Source organism: Aquarana catesbeiana, linkage group LG01 (assembly GCF_042186555.1).
Source record: "Aquarana catesbeiana isolate 2022-GZ linkage group LG01, ASM4218655v1, whole genome shotgun sequence".
NCBI lineage: Eukaryota > Metazoa > Chordata > Amphibia > Anura > Ranidae > Aquarana > Aquarana catesbeiana.
In genome coordinates, this window is record NC_133324.1 from 796,097,472 (window position 1) to 796,119,653 (window position 22,182).

The following is a 22,182-nucleotide window of genomic DNA, read 5'->3' on the forward strand; positions in this document are numbered from 1 at the left end:
GAGTGGACAAAGGAGAGTGCACCCAGAGCAAGCTGCTTGCTCTGGGGGCACCCGGCAGGAGGGAGGGGACAGGAGTGGTGGCGAGGGCACTGAGAAGAGAAGGATCCGGGCTGCTCTGTGCAAAACCATTGCACAGAGCAGGCAAGTATAATGCCCTGTACACACGGTCGGACATTGATCGGACATTCCGACAACAAAATCCATGGTTTTTTTTCCGACGGATGTTGGCTCAAACTCGTCTTGCATACACACGGTCCCACAAAGTTGTCGGAAAATCCAATCGTTCTGAACGCAGTGACGTAAAACATGTGCGTCGGGACTATAAACGGGGCAGTAGCCAATGGCTTTCGTCTCTTAATTTATTCTGAGCATGCGTGGCACTTTGTCTACACACGATCGGAATTTAGAGGATCGGATTTTGTTGTTGGAAAATTTTTATAGCCTGCTCTCAAACTTTGTGCATCGGAAATTCCAATTGAAAAAGTCCGATAGAGCCCACACACGGTTGGAATTTCCAACAACAAGCTCTGATCGCACATATTCCGTCAGAAAGTCCGACCGTATGTTACATGTTTGTCATTTTAATTGTAAATTTAAAAAAAAAAAAAAAAAAAAAAGGCTGATTTATTCTTTGGAATCTTAACAGCACCCTAAAAACTGCCTGTGTATGTCTAGCTCGATATTAGTTTTACTTTTTGAAGAGGTAGATCTAATGTGCAAGGCAGAATAATATTATTAAGTGCAATGTGCAGAAATCCACAGTGACCAGTCAGAATTTACTGAAGTTTGGGGCACTACAGTTAGCACTTTTGCTTGTATGGTTTTTTTATTTTTATTTATTACAGGTACTTCTATAGTGCTGTCAATTTACACAGCGCTTTACAATTTAAAAAAAAAAATCAGTCAGAAGGGAAACATCCAATCAATGATAGACAAACATACCAAGTCATTTAGACTATATGATCACCTATATATGCACTCCAATTGGTATACTACACACCAATCAATATATACCTCCAAAAGGCTTCATTTACAGAAATATAGGAAGGAAGACCAAGTCACAGCAAACAAAAAAAACAGAATTCCGAAAAACCAGAAGCTAGTACCTGATTGGTTACAACACCACCGCTTCTTTAACCAGCTTTTACAGAACAATGCTTTATGTATTTAGGACTTGGTGGTTTAATTTAGTTCCTCCAGCATTATACTGATGCAAGTTATTCTACTAGAGATACAGAGTTAATGTGTTACCATTGCTCCCATAAAAAGCAAAGTGTGTCCATTGAGTATCCGCAAATCTAGAATAGCAAAAATTCTAACTAGTATACTTTATTAAAAAGGTAGTTTAGTTTAAGGTGGCTCTGAATTTAAAATTATTACACAAAATTTCAGTTTAAGCAGTAGAAACCCTTGTTTAGTTAAACGTAAGCACTTCTGTCCATTTATTGTAAGCTCCTTGACGTCAGCAGGGAATTTACAGTAAACATGTAAAGTCATGTGTAAATTGTCAGCGCTATATAAATACCTATAATAAATAAATGTTTGTTGCCTCTTCCTACAGAACATGCAACCCCTAAATAGATTTACAGGTTAAAGAAAGGACCCAGGAAGATGGGAATTCCAGGTATGGTATGGCTTGTAGAATTAAGAAATTCCTCTCCCCAGGTTTCTCTAGGAGTCTGGACGGGTGCTGCTCATGATTATTATAAAGATAGCAAAGACTTACCTTCACTTCCACCGACTGCATGGCCAAGTCACACGGGGGTTTCAGGGCCTTTGGTCTTGTAGCGTACCAGTAAGTGGTTAAAGCAGCAAATGCACCAAAGCCCATCAAGGTGTTGGTGGGAAGAGTGCGTACATATTGGTGAACATCTCGTAGCTCCGGGATCCGAAGACTCCTGAAGATCTCGTGTGCCTGCATTATTAGTGATCTAGACCTGTGGGAGGAGCAGAGTGGGAGGGGGAAAGCATTAAGAAATGAATAAAGTTAACCATGCAATGGCTTTGTACAATGTGTATGAAAAAAAATTAAAAAGTATCATATTTTCAGTAGCCAAAATACTAAGTATGTATTTTCTAATATTGAAAACTTACAGGTCTATCAATTTGTTATACTTGCTCTAAACCTGTGCAAAGAAAAAAAAAAGCTGACTCCTCTGAAAAAGCCGGTTGCCTGGCTGTCACTGGCTTCACTGCTTACAAGCCTGAGTTTAGAACTTGTAATCTGCATTAGGAGGTGCACCGAATAGAATTTTGGTGCCAAAACCGAAAATGCAGGATGCACTTAGACAAAAATTAGTTAAAAAAAAAAAAAAAAAAAAGTTATATACACACACACACACACACACACACACACACACACACACATATCATATCATAATATAATTATTGTATTTTATTTCACTTTTTAATATCAATTTAAAATATGAATTTATTGTTGGCCATTGGCACCTTTAGTGTAAGAAAAGCGCAATAAAAATGCAGTCTCTAACCATCTCTTGTATCATGTCTGCAATCTCTTAAACACATTGCTAATAGGATTATCAAAAAATTTCCATTCGGTGCACCTCTAGCAGACATGATACAGGAGATGGTCAGAGACTGCAGACATGATATAAGAGATCAATGCAGCCTCACCAGTGCCCATCAGATGCAGCCTCACCAGTGCCTGGATCACACAGAGTGGTGATCTCCCACTGTGTCACAGAGCTGGATTTGAATTACCCGGGCCACGCGGTCATAGTAACAAAGTCCCATCTCCTATAATACGCGTCACACCGATTCAATTTCCTGGCATTGGATCAGTATGCCGTCTATCACAGTAGGCGGGACTTTGTTACAGCGGCTGCCGAACAAGTCAGCTCAAAACAGAGGGAGATCGCCGTTCTGCGTGACAAGGAGAGGAGGGAGGACTCTGACAGGGGCGCGCCAGGATGACACCCACCACAATGTGCAGCACCCGGGGCGGACACCCCCCCCCCCCCGCCATTAATTGGCACCTGTCTTCCAAATGCAAAAAAAAAAAAAACCATTTTCGGCAGCCGAAATTTTGGTGCACCTCTAATGCATACGTATATTAACGTACTGTATAACATTTTCTAAGTAGCATTTCTCTTAATGTGCGATTTTTTTTTTTTTTTATGTACCACCACTTTATACCAATTTAGTTTTTTTTGGTTTACAAAAAGAGAAATGAAGCTACCAGTATTCATGCCGGTTCACACTGTTGCGATGCAGGAACCCTGCAAATCCACTGCAGGTTCCCGCATCGCATGTCTCCCGGCGGCAGTTCACAATGCCCTATGCGAACTGCTTGGAGTATCAATTAAAAGTTAATGACACCCCCAAATCAGTTTGCATATCGCAGTGCGATCTGCAAATCTGGACAGGAATCAGATCGCATTAGTGTGAACACCCATGCGATTCTGCTGCGGAACAAAAAAGGGTCCTGTTCGAGTTTGGTTCGAATGCGATGCAAATTCAGCCATACTATTTGTATGGTTGAAATCATATCGCACAGAGATCGCATGTTATCTGCGGTGCGAATCACACAATACTGGCTTCCTAGAATATATTTTTGTGCATATAAACAGCAATAAGTACGGTAAATACTCGCCTTCATTTAATAAATGCAAATAGTGCACAGTCATTTAGAGAAAGTTTTCTTCATTATGGCTCATAGTTGTGGCTAAAGGGATCAATGCTTTGTCCCACGTATGTGCAGGACACCTCTATGGAGTACACAGACGGCCTCAGGATACAAAAAATAAAAAAAAAATAAATTCTACCTTCTCTGCACTGTGCGTTTTCTGTTAGATGGCAAGATAAGCCATCCAATATTCCCCAGATATGTTAATACACAGAGCTAAAAGTTCCTGAGGAGTGATGATGACACCACTGTAAGTGTTATATTAGACAACGCATGTGGCTCACTTTCTTGTCAAGGTGTGACATGCATCTAAAAATGCAGTTTACGACATCTACACACAAGTTAGGTCAGCCTTTCTTAAACAAGGTTTAGTGGAACAAACCTAACACACACACGTTTTTTTTCATTCAATCCAGCAGGGCTAAACGAAAAAATAAATAAAACCTGACAGTTCAGGAGGAGCCGCTGTACTAACTATCCGACATTAGTACAGCGATCTCCCCTGCAGAACACTCCGGACAGCGCTCTCAGCTATTGGTCTTAGACGGTTGGCAGGCCTTATTCAGCAATGCCCCTTTTCGACACAAGCTGGTCGAACGCCTGTACTCAAACCGTATGTACTAGGCTATAGGGTTCCTCCAGCAATGAGCGATTTATACCTCTCAAATAAGTAACCACTGACAATTATCTTTTTAGCGACATGCGGGGGTTATCTTATTGCATTCCCTGCATAAAAAAAAAAAAAAAAAAATTATATATTTTGCCACTTGCTGCCCCCCCCCAAAAAAAATTTACTCGAGTCCTTCATTGATCCAGCACTGTGCCTGGCTGCCATTCTTTCTCCCCTCTCAAATTAAACCTCATTACCAGAGCAAATGGCTCCTGCTGCTAACAGACAAACTCTGTTCTGCGTGCATTTGTGTGGGGGCAAGCTGCACTGTGTCTATGGATGCACACAGCCTGACTCAGGAGAGCATCCGCACATGTGCCTCCATAGGGGACCCCAGAAGAGGCAGTTAAGGAATGCTCTGTGTAATACCATTGCACAGAACAGGCAAGTATGTCATGTTTAGGATTTTGATTAAAAAAAAAAAAAAAAAACTGCATTTATAGATTGTCCACTAGAGGGAGTAAGCACCCTGTTCATTACATGGTCTCCCACTGTTGAGACATCTGCTAGACAGGGTGCTCATTGCTTTCAAAGGATCGGCTGCCTCATAGGCTTGCATTGTGAGAAACAGCAATAGAGCATTTACTACTGTGCAAAGAAGGAAGCAACGGTGGTGTGTGCAATATAGGTGGATAGGCCTCAACCATATTGCAATGAAACCCTCTCTCTCCCTCATGAAGCCATAAGGCTCCATGCACACTGAAGCTCATAAAGGGCCGTTTTTTTTTTTTTTTTTTTTTTTTTTTATAGGAGTTTGGGCTTTTTTTTTTTATCATCAGCCTGTAAACTCCCCTCTATGTTATCCTATGTGTCCATGGACGTTTTTGGATGTTTATCAGCAGTGGACTTTATGGGTGGTTGTCTGAACGCCCTAAAATCACGTTCAGGAGCCATTTTTCTGACCACAAAAAAAAAAAAAAAAAAAAAAAAAAAAAAACACACCTTTGAAAGACTCACTGCAAAGCTACTGGCATTTAAATAGTGGTGTTTAAATAATGTTATTTTAACATCCAGTGTGCATGGAGCCTAAACCTACTGGCAGCAGGAATTTATGATTATGGTGCGGCCATTTTAAAGGGCCATACATCCAGAAAAGTGTTTAATTCCCAAGTCTAGGTTTTGGTTTTCCCATCTTTTGGACCATTTTCTCCTTCTCTTCCCCCTCCCCCTTGATCTTTTCCCTTAACCATACACAGTACTAGGTCTTAAGGCTCCTGCACATGGATGCCAAAAACCCCACAATTTCATGAATTCAGCCGTTTTACATACAGAAATCTAGGTTGCTGGTCCGTATTTTATGCATATACATGTACATTAAACCCCCTGGCCAAAACTAAAAGAATATGCACATTTAATGCAAATACAGGCATGTACTATACAGTCCAACTTCACATTTTTTTTGAGCAGGACCTTTCTGCCAGGATTACATGAGGTTTATACATTAGTGCCATGTGCATGTCCCCTAAGAACCCTTTCACATGAAGGAGTTTCTCTGGTGCTAAAGGGCTAAAAATAGCTCCTGTAAAGGCCTCCCCTGCAGCCCCAGTGTGAGCCCGATCGGTGCGCTTGCAGGACGTTTGAAAAAAGTCCTGCAAGCAGCATCTTTATGAGCACTGTATACACCGCTCCTCCACCGCCCCTGCCCATTGAAACGAATGGACAGCGACTCGGCAGCTGCACTTTTCGGACGCATTTAACCCTTTCTTCAGCCACTAGCAGAGGTTAAAGCACCCCGCTAGCGACCAAAAAGCGCCGCTAAAACTATGCGGCCCGCTGACAGTGTGAAAGGGGTCTTATTGTTGCAACACAAACATTGTAAACATTAACTCGGTAGCCTTTTCTTTATTTGAAAAAAAAAAAAAACCCACACACGGGTTACCGAATGTAGGTTGTTTCCAATCACTGATTTCTGCACACAGCCCAAGACTACCCCCTCCTGGCCCAATTCAGAATGTCGACAATTACTAATGTAAGGCCAGCAATGAGCGCCTCTTATTTTGTCCCCTTTGACCTAATAAACCATTTTGTTATATCCAACAAAATAAAACCTGAAACAATTGTCTGTATATGTATGTGCAGCCTTGAATAATCACATCTGTTAAAGTACTTTTTGAATTCCCTTTAAAACAGGTGGTCATTTGGATGTGGTGAGCTCCAGTCCAGTGGGTGGTGGGATTGCACGCTGAGATAGACTCGTTTTCAGATTTTATTTACAAAATTTGTTTGTTTTTTTTTTTACATAGTGTTTATATGTGTGCTGCCTAGTATGGTTTGTACTTTCATTTATAGATCAACTCCTTAAAGTGTTATTAAACCCGGGACCCTGCAAGAAGGGGGGAGGGGGGACACTCTAGCAATATACACCAAATTGAGCATGTGCAGGTGGCCCCCCAAGGCTCTGTTCTATCAGGATTTACACAATGCAGGAGATTAAGCCTTACATCACTTGTACCTACCAGGTAAGCCTATAAGGCTTACCTGTAAATATTACCTAAACCTACTCGGTTTAGGAGATATTTACCACATAAGCTTGCACCAACGTCATCGGCGCAAGAAATGGCTCGATCGTGCCATTTCTAAAGGGCCTGTGCCATGACCGGCAGCAATGTCATCACGGCTTAATTATAAATACCTACATTGAATGTATTGATTTTGTTATATCTGATCAGCAAGTGCAGGGAAAAAATAAAAAATAAATTCCTGTAGATCCTGTTAGAAATCTTTTCATCTGATAATGTCCAGGGCTATATCGGTGCTGCACTGTTGTCTGTTACATTGCTCCCAGCTCTGTAGACTGTCTACATACTGTCCAAATTATGAAGAAGAGGAGAGGGCAGGGGGGGGGGGGGGGGGGGGGGGTTTGTAGTTCTGTCCTAGGGTGACAATGCTGCTCTGCTCTTTCACATATAAAGTACGGTAAGTGAGCATTGTCACCCTAGGACAGGAAGTGCATTAGTGGCAGGATCACCAGGTAAAGATAAAGGAAAAAAAAAAAAATATGTGATTGTAGCCACCACATTTAAAAAAGGACTGCAAAGCATTACTTTTGTTTCTGGGTTTAGATATAATTAAAATGCCGGTCCTGACACAAAAAGATACATAAAAAAAAACCCACCCACACATTATATACGTACAGTATGCACAGGGCACTAGATCTAAACCTCAAGCCTACTTACCAGCGTACTGAAGATATATAAATATAAATGGTAATGGTGCTATTTCGGTGACCAGCTCAGCAGTCAACCCATAATTTCAGGTTTACTTTAATCTGCATGTACCAGAACTTCCCCTACAAAATGGTATTTAAATATGAATTGGGAAAGAAAACCCAGACTACAGGCAGGTCTAGATCTCCAATAATAATACACTCATTCATACAAATGCAGTAAATCCTCTATGAGGTCAATAACTGTAACAGAGAAAGCAACTCACCCGTGTGTGCCTCTGAAGTGACAGGACGCCCGGCTGCAATGGACATATACGTGTCAGCTGCTGCAGACAAGGACTCTGGGGACACAAGTCACATGCAGAGGCCCGCTACTTAGCGCTTAGTAGGCAAAAGGTAACAGAGGCGGGTAGAGGTCAGTGACAATCTAATCTGCCGAGAGTCACCCCACATGCAGAGGGTGGCATCCCTGACACAATGACATGAAGACTGGCAGCAACAGACAGCCACTCACTGACCCTCACTTCCCACTGGCAGGAACATTAACCCCTCGCTGACACAACCAGTCAACACACCAGCCAACATTGTGGTAAGAGATTTTCAATAGCCACCAGTTTAGTAGAAACTGTTACTTTATTCTTTTACTATATCGCTCACATTAAGCATTGTACATAGTTCAGTTATTAACCACTACAGCCCTGGAAGATTTGGCTGCTAAATGACCAGGCTATTTTTGCGATTCGGCACTGCGTCGCTTTAACTGACAATTGCGCAGTCGTGCGGTGCTGTACCCAAACATTGACGTTCTTTTTTCGCCCCCCCCCCCCCCACAAATAGAGCTTTCTTTTGGTGGTATTTGATCATCTCTGCGGTTTTTATTTTTTGCGCTATAAATAAAATTTTTTTTTTTTAAATAATAATCACAATAAGCGTACATTGGTTTGTGCAAAAGTTAGTGTCTACAAAATAGGGGATAGATTTATAGCATTTTTATTATTTTTTCTTTTTACTAGTAATGGTGGCAATCTGCAATTTTTATCGAGACTGCAGCATTATGGCGGACACATGCCACATTTTTTGGGACCATTGGCACTTATATAGCAATCAGTGCTAGAAAAATGCACCGATTACTGTAAAAATGTCACTGGCAGGGAAGGGGTTAACATTAGAGGGCGATCAAGGGGTTAACTGTGTTTCATGTGCGTTTCTGTGTGGGGGGAGGACTCACCTAGAGGAAATGACAGATCGCGATTCCTAGCCATTAGGAACTCACAATCTGTCTCCCCTCACAGAACAGGGATGTGTGTGCATTCACACACACACACACACACACACATACACACACATACACACACACACACACACACACACACCCCTGTTCTGCCTCTCATGCCCACAATTGCTCGTGGCCAGCGGTCATCGCGACTGTTGGCCACGAGCATCTGCACCCCCGCAGTGCAGCAGGTGCGCGCCTGCTATCACGCAAAAAAAAAAAAGAAAAAAAGGGGGGGGGTGGGGGGGTGGGACGGGACGGACATGCTTTGGATTTAATCACCGTATACGCAGAAAGCATTCACAGCGCTTCACTTTTTTCCAAATTGTTATGTTACAGCGTTATTCCGAAATGTATAAGGCAAAATTCTACAAACAATATCCCATAATGACAATGTTTGAAATCTTTGCAAAATAAAAAAAAAATAAATATAAATAAATTTTATATATATATATATATATATATATATATATATATATATATATATATATATATATATATATATATATATATATATATATATATATATATATATATATATATATATATATATATATATATATATTTAGGGTCAGTGCCCATCTGCAGCCTCACCATTTCCATCAATGCAGCCTCATCAATGGCCATCTGCAGCCTCACAAGTGCCATCAGTGCAGCAGCCTCACCATTGCCATCAGTGCAGCAGCCTCACCATTGCCATCAGTGCAGCAGCCTCACCATTGCCATCAGTGCAGCAGCCTCACCATTGCCATCAGTGCAGCAGCCTCACCATTGCCATCAGTGCAGTCTGATTGATGCCCATGTGCAGCCTAGAGGGGACAGGGAGGGGGGTGGGACAAGCGCCGACAGATTACATACAGTGAGAATCTCCTTTGATAGACAGAATAGTGATCCATTGGTGGCCCAGGAGACAGGACTTCCTATTATAGAGGCCGCCAAGTAAACAGGAGATTCTCACTGTATGTAATCTGACGGCACTCGTCCCGCCCCCCTCCCTGTCCCCTCTGAGGCAGCTAAAATAGAAGTATTGGCGTATGACACGCACATGCTATCTGCACCCGATTTTCATGGTGAAAAAGTGAGTGTTATACGCCAATAAATACAGTATATATATATATATATATATATATATATATATATATATATATATATATATATATATATATATATATATATATATATATATATATATATACATATATATTCGAGTTGAGTCCATCTGTGGTAAATTCAGTTGATTGGACATGATTTGGAAAGGCAAATACCTGTCTATATAAAAAGGTCCCACAGTTAACAGTGCATGTCAGAGCACAAACCAAGCCAAGAAGTTGAAGGAATTGTCTGTGGACCACTGAGACAGGATTTTATGGAGGCACAGAAAAATTTCTGCAGCATTGAAGGTCCCAATGAGCACAGTGGCCTCCATCATCCTTAAAATGGAAGACGTTTGGAATCACCAGGACTCTTCCTAGAGCGGGCTGCCAGGCCAAACTGAGCGATTGGGGGAGAAGGGCCTTAGTCATGGAGGTGACCAAGTACCCGATGTTCACTCTGACAGAGCTCCAGCATATTTCTGTGAAGAGAGGAGAACATTCCAGAAGAACTACCATCTCTGCAGCACTCAACCAATCAGGCCTCTATGGTAGAGTGGCCAGATGGAAGCCACTCCATATAAAAAAAAAAAAAAACAAAAACACACAAACAAACACACACACACACACACACACACACACACACACACACACGACAGCCCGCCTGGAGTTCGCCAAAAAGGCACCTGAAGGACTCAGACCATGAGAAACAAAATTCTCTGGTCTGATGAAACAAAGATTGAACTCTTTGGCCTGAACAGCAACCATCATGTCTGGAGGAAACCAGGCAACACTCATCACCTGGCCAATACCATCCCTACAGTGAAGCATGGTGGTGGCAGCATCATGCTGTGGGGATGTTTTTCAGTGGCAGGAACTGGGAGACTAGTCAGGATAAAGGGAAAGATGAATGCAGCAATGTGCAGAGACATCCTTGATGAAAACTTGCTCCAGAGTGCTCTGGACCTCAGACTAGGGCGAAGATTCATCTTCCAATAGGACAACAAACCTAAGCACACAGCCAAGATAACAAAAAGGAGTCACTACAGGACAACTCTGAATGTCCTTGAGTGACCCAGGAAGAGCCTAGACTTGAACCCGATTGAACATCTCTGGAGAGATCTGAAAATGGCTGTGTACGGATGCTCCCCATCCAACCTGATGGAGCTAGAGGGGTCCAGTAAAGAAAAATGCGAGAAACTTCCCAAAATAGGTGTGCCAAGCTTGTAGCATCATACTCACAGCTTAAAGTTGATCAATCGACTTAAGTACATTCAGCCTGCCCATACATGGTTCAAATCCAGCCAGTTCAAACAGTCTATGGTGGGCCTTAGGCAGAGCTGATTAGACCCCTTGAGATAACACTGGTTGAGTGAACTGGCCATATGGCAGCACTTTCAATTATCCATTTATCAGACCAAAAAAAAAAAAAAAAAAAAGAAGAGCAAATATGGAAGTTTGTTGGGGTCTGCAAACACTCTGAAGGGGAACTTCACCCAAAAGTTCTGCTTTTCCGCCTCCTCTGCCATATTTGAAATATTTTTATTTTTCGGGGGTGAAGAGAAAAAGGAGAAAAAAAAAATAAAATGGAGAGAGAAAACAGAGTTAGGTACCTGGTAACTCTTTTTCTAAGAAGTCTTCCAGGGCAGCATCCGAGAGATAGGCTCCTCCTCCCTAAAACAGGAAACACATTAGTCCACCATTATAAATTTCACACTCTTACCTGTGTGCCTCAGTTATGTTAAAGCACCGAAGGAATTCCCTGTAAGCTGCAAGCTCCCCCTCTGTACCTGGTTTTTGTTGTTTCAAGGGTGGGAACTAGTGCTGCCCTGGAAGACTTCTTAGAAAAAGAGTTACCAGGTACCTAACTCTGTTTTCTCGAATCGTCTTCCAGGGCAGCATCCGAGAGGATATATCAAGCAATACTTACTAGGGTGGGGTTAGAGACTGGAGCACTTTACGACCAAATGCTTGGTCTTGGTCAGACAGCTGGTCTATGCGGTAGTGCTTAGCGAAAGTACTGAAGCTCGACCATGTCGCTGCCCTGCAGATCTGCTCCGGAGTTGCCCCTGCTTTCTCTGCGGCCGAGGTTGCCCAGGCTCTAGTTGAGTGCGCTCTGATTTCACTAGGTGGAGTGAGATTCTGTGCCTTATAGGTAATCTGTATGGCCATCCTTATCCATCTGCTGATGGTGCTTTTTGAAGCTTGTTTCCCTCTGTTGATTCCTGCATAGAGGATGAAGAGGGAGGTCGTTCTACGCCATTCTTTTGTTCTTTCGAGATACGCTATGAGCGTGTTCCTTACATCAAGTTTGCTGTAAATGTTTCTTTTCCTACTATCCATGGTTGTTGGAAGTGAGGGTATGACGATGTTTTGGGTTCTGTGAAATGTAGAAGAGACCTTGGGTAGAAAGGCCGGATCTGGAGAGAGAATTATCTTGTCCAGATGTATTAGACAGTATGGTTCTATTGAAGATAGAGCTTGGATCTCACTCACTCTTCTGGCGGATACTAAGGCCAGAAGGAGCGCAGTTTTTAACGTGAGGTTTTTGTCTGAGCTGTCCTCGATAGGTTCAAACGGAGGGGAAAGAAAGCCCTTAAGTACTGTGCCCATGTCCCAGGTGGGAGTTTTGTACAATTTGGCTGGTTTGGATCTTTTAAGAGCTATGAGGAATCGTCTTATCAGCGGGTCTTCCGCTAGTCTAGTATCCATGACCGAGGAAAGTGCTGCAACTTGTACTTTCAGGGTACTTGGTGATATGTTTTTGTCTGCACCATCTTGTAGGAAGTCCAAAACTATTGGAATTATCCCACCGTTGGAGATTGGTCTGTCTTCGTACCAAGAAGCAAATTTTTTCCTTATTTTCTCATAGATGGCTCTCGTTACCGGCTTTCTGCTGTTTAAGATGGTGTTGATTACTCTGTCTGACAGGCCTTTGTTCTGGAGTTTTACCCTCTCAGTAACCAAGCCGAGAGCTTCAAGATTTTGTGGTTCGGATGGTTGACTGGGCCTTGTGACAGTAGATCCGGGCGGTCCGTCAGTGTCAGCTGAGGTTGTATGCTGAGATTTTTTAAATGACTGAACCATGCTCTCTGGGGCCAGTGTGGTGCTATTAGTATCACTGTTTTCTCTGCCTTGATTTTTTGGATTACTTTTGGGATTATGGCAGTTGGAGGGAATGCATAGCACAGATGCCATTTCCAGTTTTGGTTGAAGGCATCCACCCCGCTGTTGCCATCTGTAGGGTCCAGGGAGAAAAATATCGGAGATTTTGCGTTCGCCCTGGAAGCAAATAGGTCTACTTCGGGTATTCCCCACTTCTGGGTGATTTGAGTGAAGGTTGTTTGGTTTAGCGACCATTCCGTGTGTTTTATCGTTTTCCGGCTCAGCAAATCTGCCACTGTATTGTCTGTTCCTTTTAGATGAATACCGGATATCGATCTTATGTTCACTTCTGTCCACAGTAGGATAGATTGTGTCAGTCTCATCAGTTTTTGGGATTTTGTGCCCCCTTGTCTGTTTAGGTATGCGACTGTCGCTGCGTTGTCTGATTGTATCTTTACATCCTTCCCCTGTAATGCTGGCTTGAAGGTTTTTAGCGCTTCCCCCACAGCTTTCAGCTCTCTCAAGTTTGAGGAGGCTTGTGCCCATTTGGGTGTCCATTTCCCTTGCGAGAACCGCCCTTCCATGTGGGCTCCCCATCCTAGGGCGCTTGCATCGGTGGTGATGCTGACTGGATTGACTTGAGCCCATCTGCGCCCCTCGATGACCCGAAGTGGGTTGAGCCACCAGTAGAGTGTTTGTTTGACTGTGGCGGGGACGGGAATGGATTTTTCTAGGGATGCTTGCCTGCCATCCCATTGGGACAGAATGTAGTTCTGTAAGGGTCGCATGTGAATTTGTGCCCAGGTGATGGCTGGAATGGAAGACGTCATCAGTCCTAGTACGGACATTCCGTGCCTGATCGTTGTGGAATGGTTCCTTAGCAGGGACGTAATTGCTTGTGTCATTTTTACGTCTTTTTCCTTTGTTAGGAAAATTTTTGACAGTCTGGAGTCCAGCACGTATCCCAGGTACACTACTCTCTGGCTTGGGATCATTTGCGATTTCTCTGCGTTTATTAACCATCCCAGGTTTTGCAGATAGATCATACTCTTGCGCAGGTTGTTTTCTAGGATTGCTGCTGAGTCCGCAAAGAACAGGAGGTCGTCTAAGTATGGTATTATTCCAATACCCTCCTGTCTTAGACCTTTTAGCGCTTCCGCCATTATTTTTGAGAATATTCTTGGAGCTGAGGAGATTCCGAAGGGGAGAGCTGTGTACTGTAGGTGCAGCGTAGCTGCTGGCCCCTGGATTGCGAACCTTGGAAACTTTTGGTGATCCTTCCTTATGGGGACATGTAGGTAGGCATCCTGTAAGTCTAGTGTTGCCATGAATGTCTCCTGCGGTAGGATGTTCCTAATTGAATAGATAGATTCCATTCTGAATCTCTTGTATCTTATTCCTCGGTTGAGTGGTTTGAGGTTTAGTATCAGCCTTAGTTTGCCTGATGGTTTTCTTTTTGCGAAGATGTGTGAGTAGAAGCCCTTTTGTTCCTCCTCTTGGGGAACGTGACAAATCACCTTCTGATCTAATAGTTTCTGTAGGGATTCTAGAAACACCTTTGCTTGATTGCTGTCCTTGGGTAGCATGGTCGCTAAGTATTTGGTTGGGGGGCGGTTGGAGAATTCTATTGCGTAACCGTCCGCTATGGTGCGCAGTATGAATTTGTTTTCTGTTATCTCCTCCCATTGGTGGGAGAAAGCCGCCAATCTGCCCCCCACCTGAAGGCAGTCATTGTTTTTTGTTCTTTTGGGTATTAGGCTTGAGGATGAATTCACCTTTGCCTTTCTTGTTTTGTTGACCCCAGTGCTTTTTTGCCCCTGGCTTATTGAATTTCTTGAAATGCCGAAAGGGCGCCTTCCCTTGTCTCTTCTTGGTTTGAGGGAACCCCTTATTTTTTGCTGCAGTCCTATCCAGGACTGTTTCTAGTTCGGGACCAAACAGTAGGTCTCCAGTGAATGGTATGCCACATAAACGGTTCTTGGAAGGTGCATCCCCCCCCCAGGATTTTAACCACAGGGCTCTGCGGGCCGAGTTTAGTAGTGCCGTGGTCCTAGAGGATATTCTGACAGTTTCTGCTGAAGCATCTGCCAAGAAAGCTGCCGCTCTAGTTAGTGTGGGGATGGTTTTAATTAGTTCCTCCCTGGGTGTGTCGTTCTCCAATAGATCTTGCAGCTGGGTTAGCCAGATTAGCAAGGTTCGGGCTGTGCAGGTGGAAGCAATAGCCGGATTTAGGTTTGCCGCCCCTGCTTCCCATGCCCTTCCTCCTCTGAGTCTGAACAGATACCGTCTTCTGATTCAGATTGTTCAGATTCATCTGAATCCACCTCTTGTTCTGCCTGTACCTTGTTCTCCCTCTGGTAGATGGGATACTGGCCTGAGCGACACTTGCTGGCGTTTCTAATTTCTCTATAGCTGAGCGTAGTGGTGCCATGGTGCTCTGAATTTCTTTCTTAAAAGAATTGAGCAGGTCTTTCAAAAATCCCTGTGATTCTTTTGCCACCATTTTGTCTAAGCATTTCTGACACAGGGGCTTTTTCCAATCTGGGGAAAGCCTGTGGCTGCATGAGGCACATGTTTTGCCTTTAGCCTTCCTTTCCTCAGGGGTCTTTGCCTGCAAGCGAGCATAGAGAACAAAAAAACCCCGTGAGTTTAGGTGGTCAAAGGAACTGCCTGTAGATAGGCAGTAAAGAGGTTAAGACAGAGATAATTCAAGAATATTCTGGCTTACCTTGGAGCTGTCCTGATTTGCAGGATCTGCAGGGCAGGGTGGGGAAGCGTCAGACATGATCAGCCACCAGGATCCTCTGCTTAGAGGCCTTTTTATCTGCTTCCTGCATAAGCTCCGGCCCCGCCCCCGGCTGACCCCGTGCAGGTTGGTGGACACACCTGCACATGCCGCTGTATTGTAGAGTAACTGTGCTGGTAGTGAAGGGTAGCATTGAACAAATTTGCTATTTGTATTCTGTTTTCTCTTTTTTTTTTTTTTTTTTTTTTTTTTTTTTTAAACTTCCCGCCCCTAGGTGTCCCTGCTCTATCTCCGCAGTAGATAGACTACGGGAAAATGGCCGCCAACCCGGAAGCGGAACTTCCTCGGCGCCATCTTGGTACACCCCCGACTCCCTGTAGCGGCCTGTGGCGGTGAGGACGCTGCTGCGCCGCCCGGAGAGCGGTGGATTCGTTTGGGGGGACAGCCGCAGCCACCAGGGACCTAATTTAGAAGGTGCAAAACCCTCCCTGCTAGACCCTCTGCTGCTGAGGTTTTCGGCAGCGGTCGGCGGCGGCGGGGGGGGGGGGGGGGGGGCGCCCATCTATGCATGTATCCATCCCCCCTGGCGGGCTCCAGATTCTGCGGAAAGCCAGAGGGGGGTGCTTGCGGAAGCATACACAGGCCTAACAGCGGCATGGGGTGGGGATGACAGAGTCCTCCTGCAGCCTGGGGGGATGATTGCAGACCCCTCAGTAGGGGCGAAATCTCAGGCTTTGAGCAATGTTGCCCAGTGCTGCGCCTGCTCGCCCTCCCAAAGCCCCTTGGGCTGTATGGGATGCTGGCAGGGGGTCTCCTGCAACAAGCACAGAGACAGGTGAAAATAAAATAACAAACGTTCTTGCAGCTCCTGTGGGTCCGGAGGAAACACAAACAACTGAGGCACACAGGTAAGAGTGTGAAATTTATAATGGTGGACTAATGTGTTTCCTGTTTTAGGGAGGAGGAGCCTATCTCTCGGATGCTGCCCTGGAAGACGATTCGAGAAAACCTGGTTTCACAACCAGCTGCCCACTGCAATGTGCAAGCTGTGCAAAACTAGGCACCTTGTTCTTCGAAAGTTCTCCTCCCCACCTGCAACCTTCTGGGACACGTCAGAGGACCATTCACTAAGCGCAGTACTGTTTGCGCATGCACAGTGGCTGCCCACAGTAAACTGCCAGTGAAGAACCGGCTCGGGTCAAGACAGCCCTGGAACCTTGGACAGGCAAGTGTCAGTTTATTAAAAGTCAGCAGCTACAGTTTTCATGTTGCAGGATTAACTGAAGCTCCTCTTTAAGCCAGTCCTAACACCCACATGCTAGGCTACAGTGTAGCGATTTAACAGGATGATGAAAATAGGTGGCCATTGTAAAAACATAGGTAATAGCTAAAGCCTCTTACACATGGTACGATTGTTGGAAGGAGATTGTCTGTTGACAGACTGTTGTCCGAAATTCTTACCGTTAGTACGCTCCTTTTGACAATAGTTTTCCGCCAACAAAATGTTGGATGACAGGCTAGTAAATTTTTGTCAAACGACAGCTCCACGTCAGATTTTCAGATGGTCAGTACACAAATCCGTCACACAAAAGTCGAAAGTACAAAACACGCATGCCCGGAATCAATGCTCAAACACGAAATTAGCAGAAGGGGCCCAAAGGGTAGCGCTCAAGAGCTGAAATTCCTTGTAGTACGTCACTACGTTCGTGTCACGACAATTTGTGTAACGTCAGTATGCAAGACAAGATCCTGGCACACCCTTTTGACAAAAATCAGACGCTCGGTTGTCCAACAATCGTACCGTGTGTACGAGGCTTTAGGATAGAGATATACATACATACAAAAGGCCAAAGCACCGCTGGACAGAACAGACAACACCTTTAGACCCCTTTCACACCGAGACGCTTTACGGGCGCTACAGCGCTAAAAATAGCACCTGTAAAGTGTCTCTCCTGGCTTTCACACTGGGAGCGGTGTGCCAGCAGGACGCTAAAAAGAAAAAAAAAAAGTAATCTTTGGAGCTGTGTATACACCGCTACTGCCCATTGAAATGAATGAGCACCGCTGCAGAACCACTGGCAAAGCGCCGCTGTAGCGGCACTTTGTGGGTCATTTTAACCCTTCTTCGGCTGCTAGCAGGGGTTAAAACCGCCCCGCTAGCAACCGAAACACCCCCCCCCCCCCCCACACAAAAAACTACGGTAAAGCGCTGCTAAAAATAGTGAAACCTGGCATTTCACTTTACCATGCAGAAGGTGATAACCAGCCCTGAAGGCATACAAAAGCAGTAACAAGATCCAGAAAACACTTTACATGTGCATTTCTTTTCAGAAAGCAAAAAACGAACAACCGCTTAATTGAGTCATTTATATGCTATAAAGTGCAGGGATCAAAATCGTTATTACCAAACAGGAAATCACCAGAATGTGTTCAAGTTAATATTTCAAGGACTAGTAAAATAAAATACTAGTTATTGTATAGGAGTGGGATGTTAGATAGATATACAGTATCTGTTGTAGAGACAAGCATATCTTAAGCTGTTCCATACATGGATCAAATTCCAGCGGATTTCTGCTGAATCGTTCAATGGAAGGACTTGTGAGAGCCAACTAGCTTAACAAAACACAAATTTTTCATTTGACTTTTGTCGAAGTTACCAGGAAAATTCCTGGCCAAACACCTGCATGCCAGTTGGATTGCAGATTCTTCTATACACGAGTTTGCCATCTACTTCTCCCACGTGGTAGCCATGTTTACAGATCTGGCAGCTAAGAGGGGAGGATTACTGGTGTCCAGATTTTGGACACCTTGACCTATGTAAATGTTTAGCAACTGCTTTTAGAATAAACATATTTCCTAGTTCTTGGTCCCTTATTAGACAAGCCATAGGTCTACAACAAATCTAGATGCATATATGCAACCCAACCGATTCAGCCCATGTTCACAATCTACAGTATGATCAACACGGAATAACACAAGCCTGCTTTATAAAAGGATGTGTGTGTGTGTGTGTGTGTGTGTGTGTGTGTGTGTGTGTGTGTGTGTGTGTGTGTGTATAACCACATGGTCCAATGATTTCCAAATATGTCACCAGGACCAGAAATTCTATTGATTACACTTTCTCGGTTCACTTCTATACATTTTATAAAGAATGAGCACTTTATTGTTAAAGCAGACAATGGTACCAAGTTTACTGGTTACCCCAGACTGCTGTCATAGAATCTGAAGTGCCTGTAGTGTAGAGGCGATTTCGTTCACAGCGCAATGCTGAAATGACTCGCATCTCCTGATCAAGCTGCACTCCCCACCGACTACAGAACAACAGGATTCATTGTGAGGCGAGCACCCTTCACTAAATAAGCCATTTGTTCCGTCTATCGGCTGAGCCTCTGGTCTAGTATAAAGGGGCCGTTTGCTTCTTATTCATCTGCCCCTCCCACATACATACACACACGTGTGTGGGTCAGAATCCGAGAATGGTAGGGCATCAGCGGACAACTCATAAGAATGAGTTTTAAGCAGGGCCACATTTATAGAATGAAACCAAAACTAGACAAAAATCTAGATGTCATCCCTAGGGCTAATTTACATGGGCATTAGCCCTCTGATGAGTGATCTTTTCACTCTTCAGAGGGCACTTGACAGGCAGGGAGGAGGTATTATGTCACCTCATCATTGCCTGTTTGAACCCCTAAAAGCCTGCGACAAAGCCCAGCTCACTTGAATGCGACATAGGGTTCAAATTCTTGTTGTACACAAAGCATTGTGGGGGCAACATGAACATTCCCACCTGCTGCCTTTGCAACTTAAGAGGGAGCAGTAAAAACATGGCTCAACCTTGGCTTTTTATCACCAAAAAGTCCAACAGTAAACAAGCCCTTTGTTAAAAAAAAAAAAAAAAAAAAAAAAAAAAAAAACACTACAACATTAAGGCCCCCTTTCACACCAGCAGACCGATTGGCTCTGCCTGTCCGTTTTTCAGGCCCCAAACGCAAGCCATTGTTGAAAGAAAACCATAAGAAGCCCCATTTGCGAGAAGCCATATGGGTGACACAGCAAATATGTGGAAGAATGTACTCTGGTCAGATGAGACCAAAATTGAACTTTTTGGCCTAAAAGCGAAACGCTATGTGTGGCGGAAAACACATTGCACATCACCCTGAACACACCATCCCCACCGTGAAACATGGTGGTGGCAGCATCATGTTGTGGGGATGCTTTTCTTCACCATTTCCACAGGACCACCCCCTCTGGACTAAAGACAGGCTTGAAGTAGAATTCATTTTATGTACCCCTTACAAAGCCAGTATCCCCAGTTTACCACAAGCAGTAACATCTCTCCAAAGAGGAGGGAGGTATCAGACCCATTCCTGAAACAAGGAATTTTTAAGATCCATCACATCGCCTTATAACACTCCCATAAATCCAGTCAAAAAGTCTGAGCCATAAATAACCTTGTGATTCCAATTGCCCCCATTGTACCACCTCTCATTACCTCCATACCTGCCTCAGCAGTGTGTTTTTCAGTTATCGATTTAAGTACTTTTTTACCTCTGTCCCTGTTGACGAAGAGACAACTACTAGCTTTTCCTATAGGGCGCACCAAATAACCTGTAATTGCTTGCCATGGCTATATAGACTCACCTGCAGTCTACTCAATAGCTCTCCAGGCCACCTTACAGTCTTGAGCACCTAGCCATGGTTCCGTCCTTCTGCAGTACGTCAATGACCTACTGTTGTGTAGTCCCTCCCAGGAAGCTTGTCAGAAAGATTCCGTTTTACTGTTAGAACATTTAGCATAGACAGGTCACAAATGGTCAATGGAAAAATTGCAATGGTGTCAGGAAACTGTTGAGTGTCTTGATTTTACTCTGTCTCATGGTGGAAGGAGAATCAGTCACAAGAGCTTTGGGTCTGCCCTGCCCACGTACCAAGGAGGAAGTGTTAACCTTAGGTACGATTGGTTCCTGCCGCCAATGGATATCCAATTCCTCCTACTTTGATAACTTGCTGCGACAAGCTGCTCTACCTGACAGTCCTGGAGTGATGAAATGGTTAATGCTTTTGTGTATCTTAAAACTGCTATGGTAAAGGCATTACATGATTATTGTAACGCGTGTAAATTTGTTTGCAAGAGACAACTGTAAAACCATGGCTGGGGTCTTTGCACAAGACCATGGAGGAAATCTGAGACCTGTAGCTTTTTTTTTTAATTTATTTATTTTTTTAATAGAATAGTCCCAGTACAAAGAATGCCGGCGTGTCTGAGGGCTTTGGCCTCTTGTGCCATGGCTGTAGAAATGGCTACATTAGGTCACACTACGGAAGGAAGCGCACACACACACACACACACACACACACACACACTACTGATGACATTTCAAAAACGGAAATGCACTGGCCAATGCTGCTGCTAAACAAGCCGCTTTGACCGTCCCAGCTTTTATCCAATTGCCCCCCCCCCTTACACCCCCAACTTTGCCCTGGAAACAGGTTTTGCAGGACCTATAGGCTATGGCTTCACCAGAAGATCTGGCCTATTGGCATAAACAGGGTCTGACAAGGAGTCCTGAGACAGGACTCATTGCCAAAGAGGGGAAACCAGGCATACCGAAAGCAAGTACACCTTTATTCATCTCACAGTATCGTGGCATAGGACATAAAGGATGGAAAGCTATAGCTGAAATGTTGTTAACACAAGACTTTGCAAATAGAGTGGAAACTTCATATCACCCACAGAATTCAGGTATAGTGGAAAGAATAAAAGAACAAAATTAAAGATAAAATAAGGAAGGCTACGGGTGGCACATTTCCCAAATGGAAAAACTGTGCTGCCTGCGGTTTTAGAAGAAATAAGAATGTCCCTTTCAAAGACCAATCACTTGTCCCCTTTTGAGATCCTGATGGGTGGACCTTTTCCCACGCCCTGGATTAAGAAACCCTTGGTAACAGAGCAGGGAGATGCGAGTTTTATACAGGAAGAATATTGTAGAAACTTGACTATGAAGGTGAATGGCATCTACAGTATAGTATTCTCCTCTTTTCCATTACCCTCACAGGAACCAACACACGAGCTCCAACACGGAGATGTGGTAGCAATTAGCCAGGTGAACCGGACCAAGATTACCCTTTTGGCCCGCCCACTTGTGTAGTCGCAGTGACCAGAACCGCTGTTCTCACAGAAAAAGCTGGAGCCTGGATCCACGCCAAGAGGATAAAGAAAGTACCACAAAAGACTCAGATAAAGGAGGTGAAGCAGGTTAATGCAAATCCTCGAAAAGCAAGTGAAACAGGTGATAAAAAGACTCTGAAAAAGATGACCTCACGTCTCTCACAACAGACTTTTGGGAAAGCCTTGTGCTTACTCTCTATGCTGACACTGATATGTTTCTGCCCACATGGATCATCACTAAGCCCTGGTTCACACAGGGGCGGCACGACTTGCAGGTCGCCTCACCGAGGCGACCTGCACACGACTGCCA

At 44.1% G+C, this 22,182-nt stretch overlaps 1 protein-coding gene across 5 annotated transcripts in view; it reads right to left on the bottom strand.

Annotated features, from left to right (window-relative positions):
• Positions 1–22,182, bottom strand: part of ACSL1 (acyl-CoA synthetase long chain family member 1) — a 141,480-nt gene that overhangs the window by 85,325 nt on the left and 33,973 nt on the right. For 3 of the 5 annotated variants that reach the window (XM_073607301.1, XM_073607275.1, XM_073607285.1), the window contains exon 2: positions 1,727–1,937. The exons of 1 other annotated variant lie outside the window; for it this stretch is intronic. In XM_073607301.1, coding sequence (XP_073463402.1) covers positions 1,727–1,921 — 195 coding nt within the window. In that variant the 5' untranslated portion in view covers positions 1,922–1,937. Of the gene's footprint in view, positions 1–1,726; positions 1,938–7,751; positions 7,894–22,182 lie in introns of those variants that run through there. One more of the 5 variants, XM_073607293.1, reaches the window with a different exon arrangement.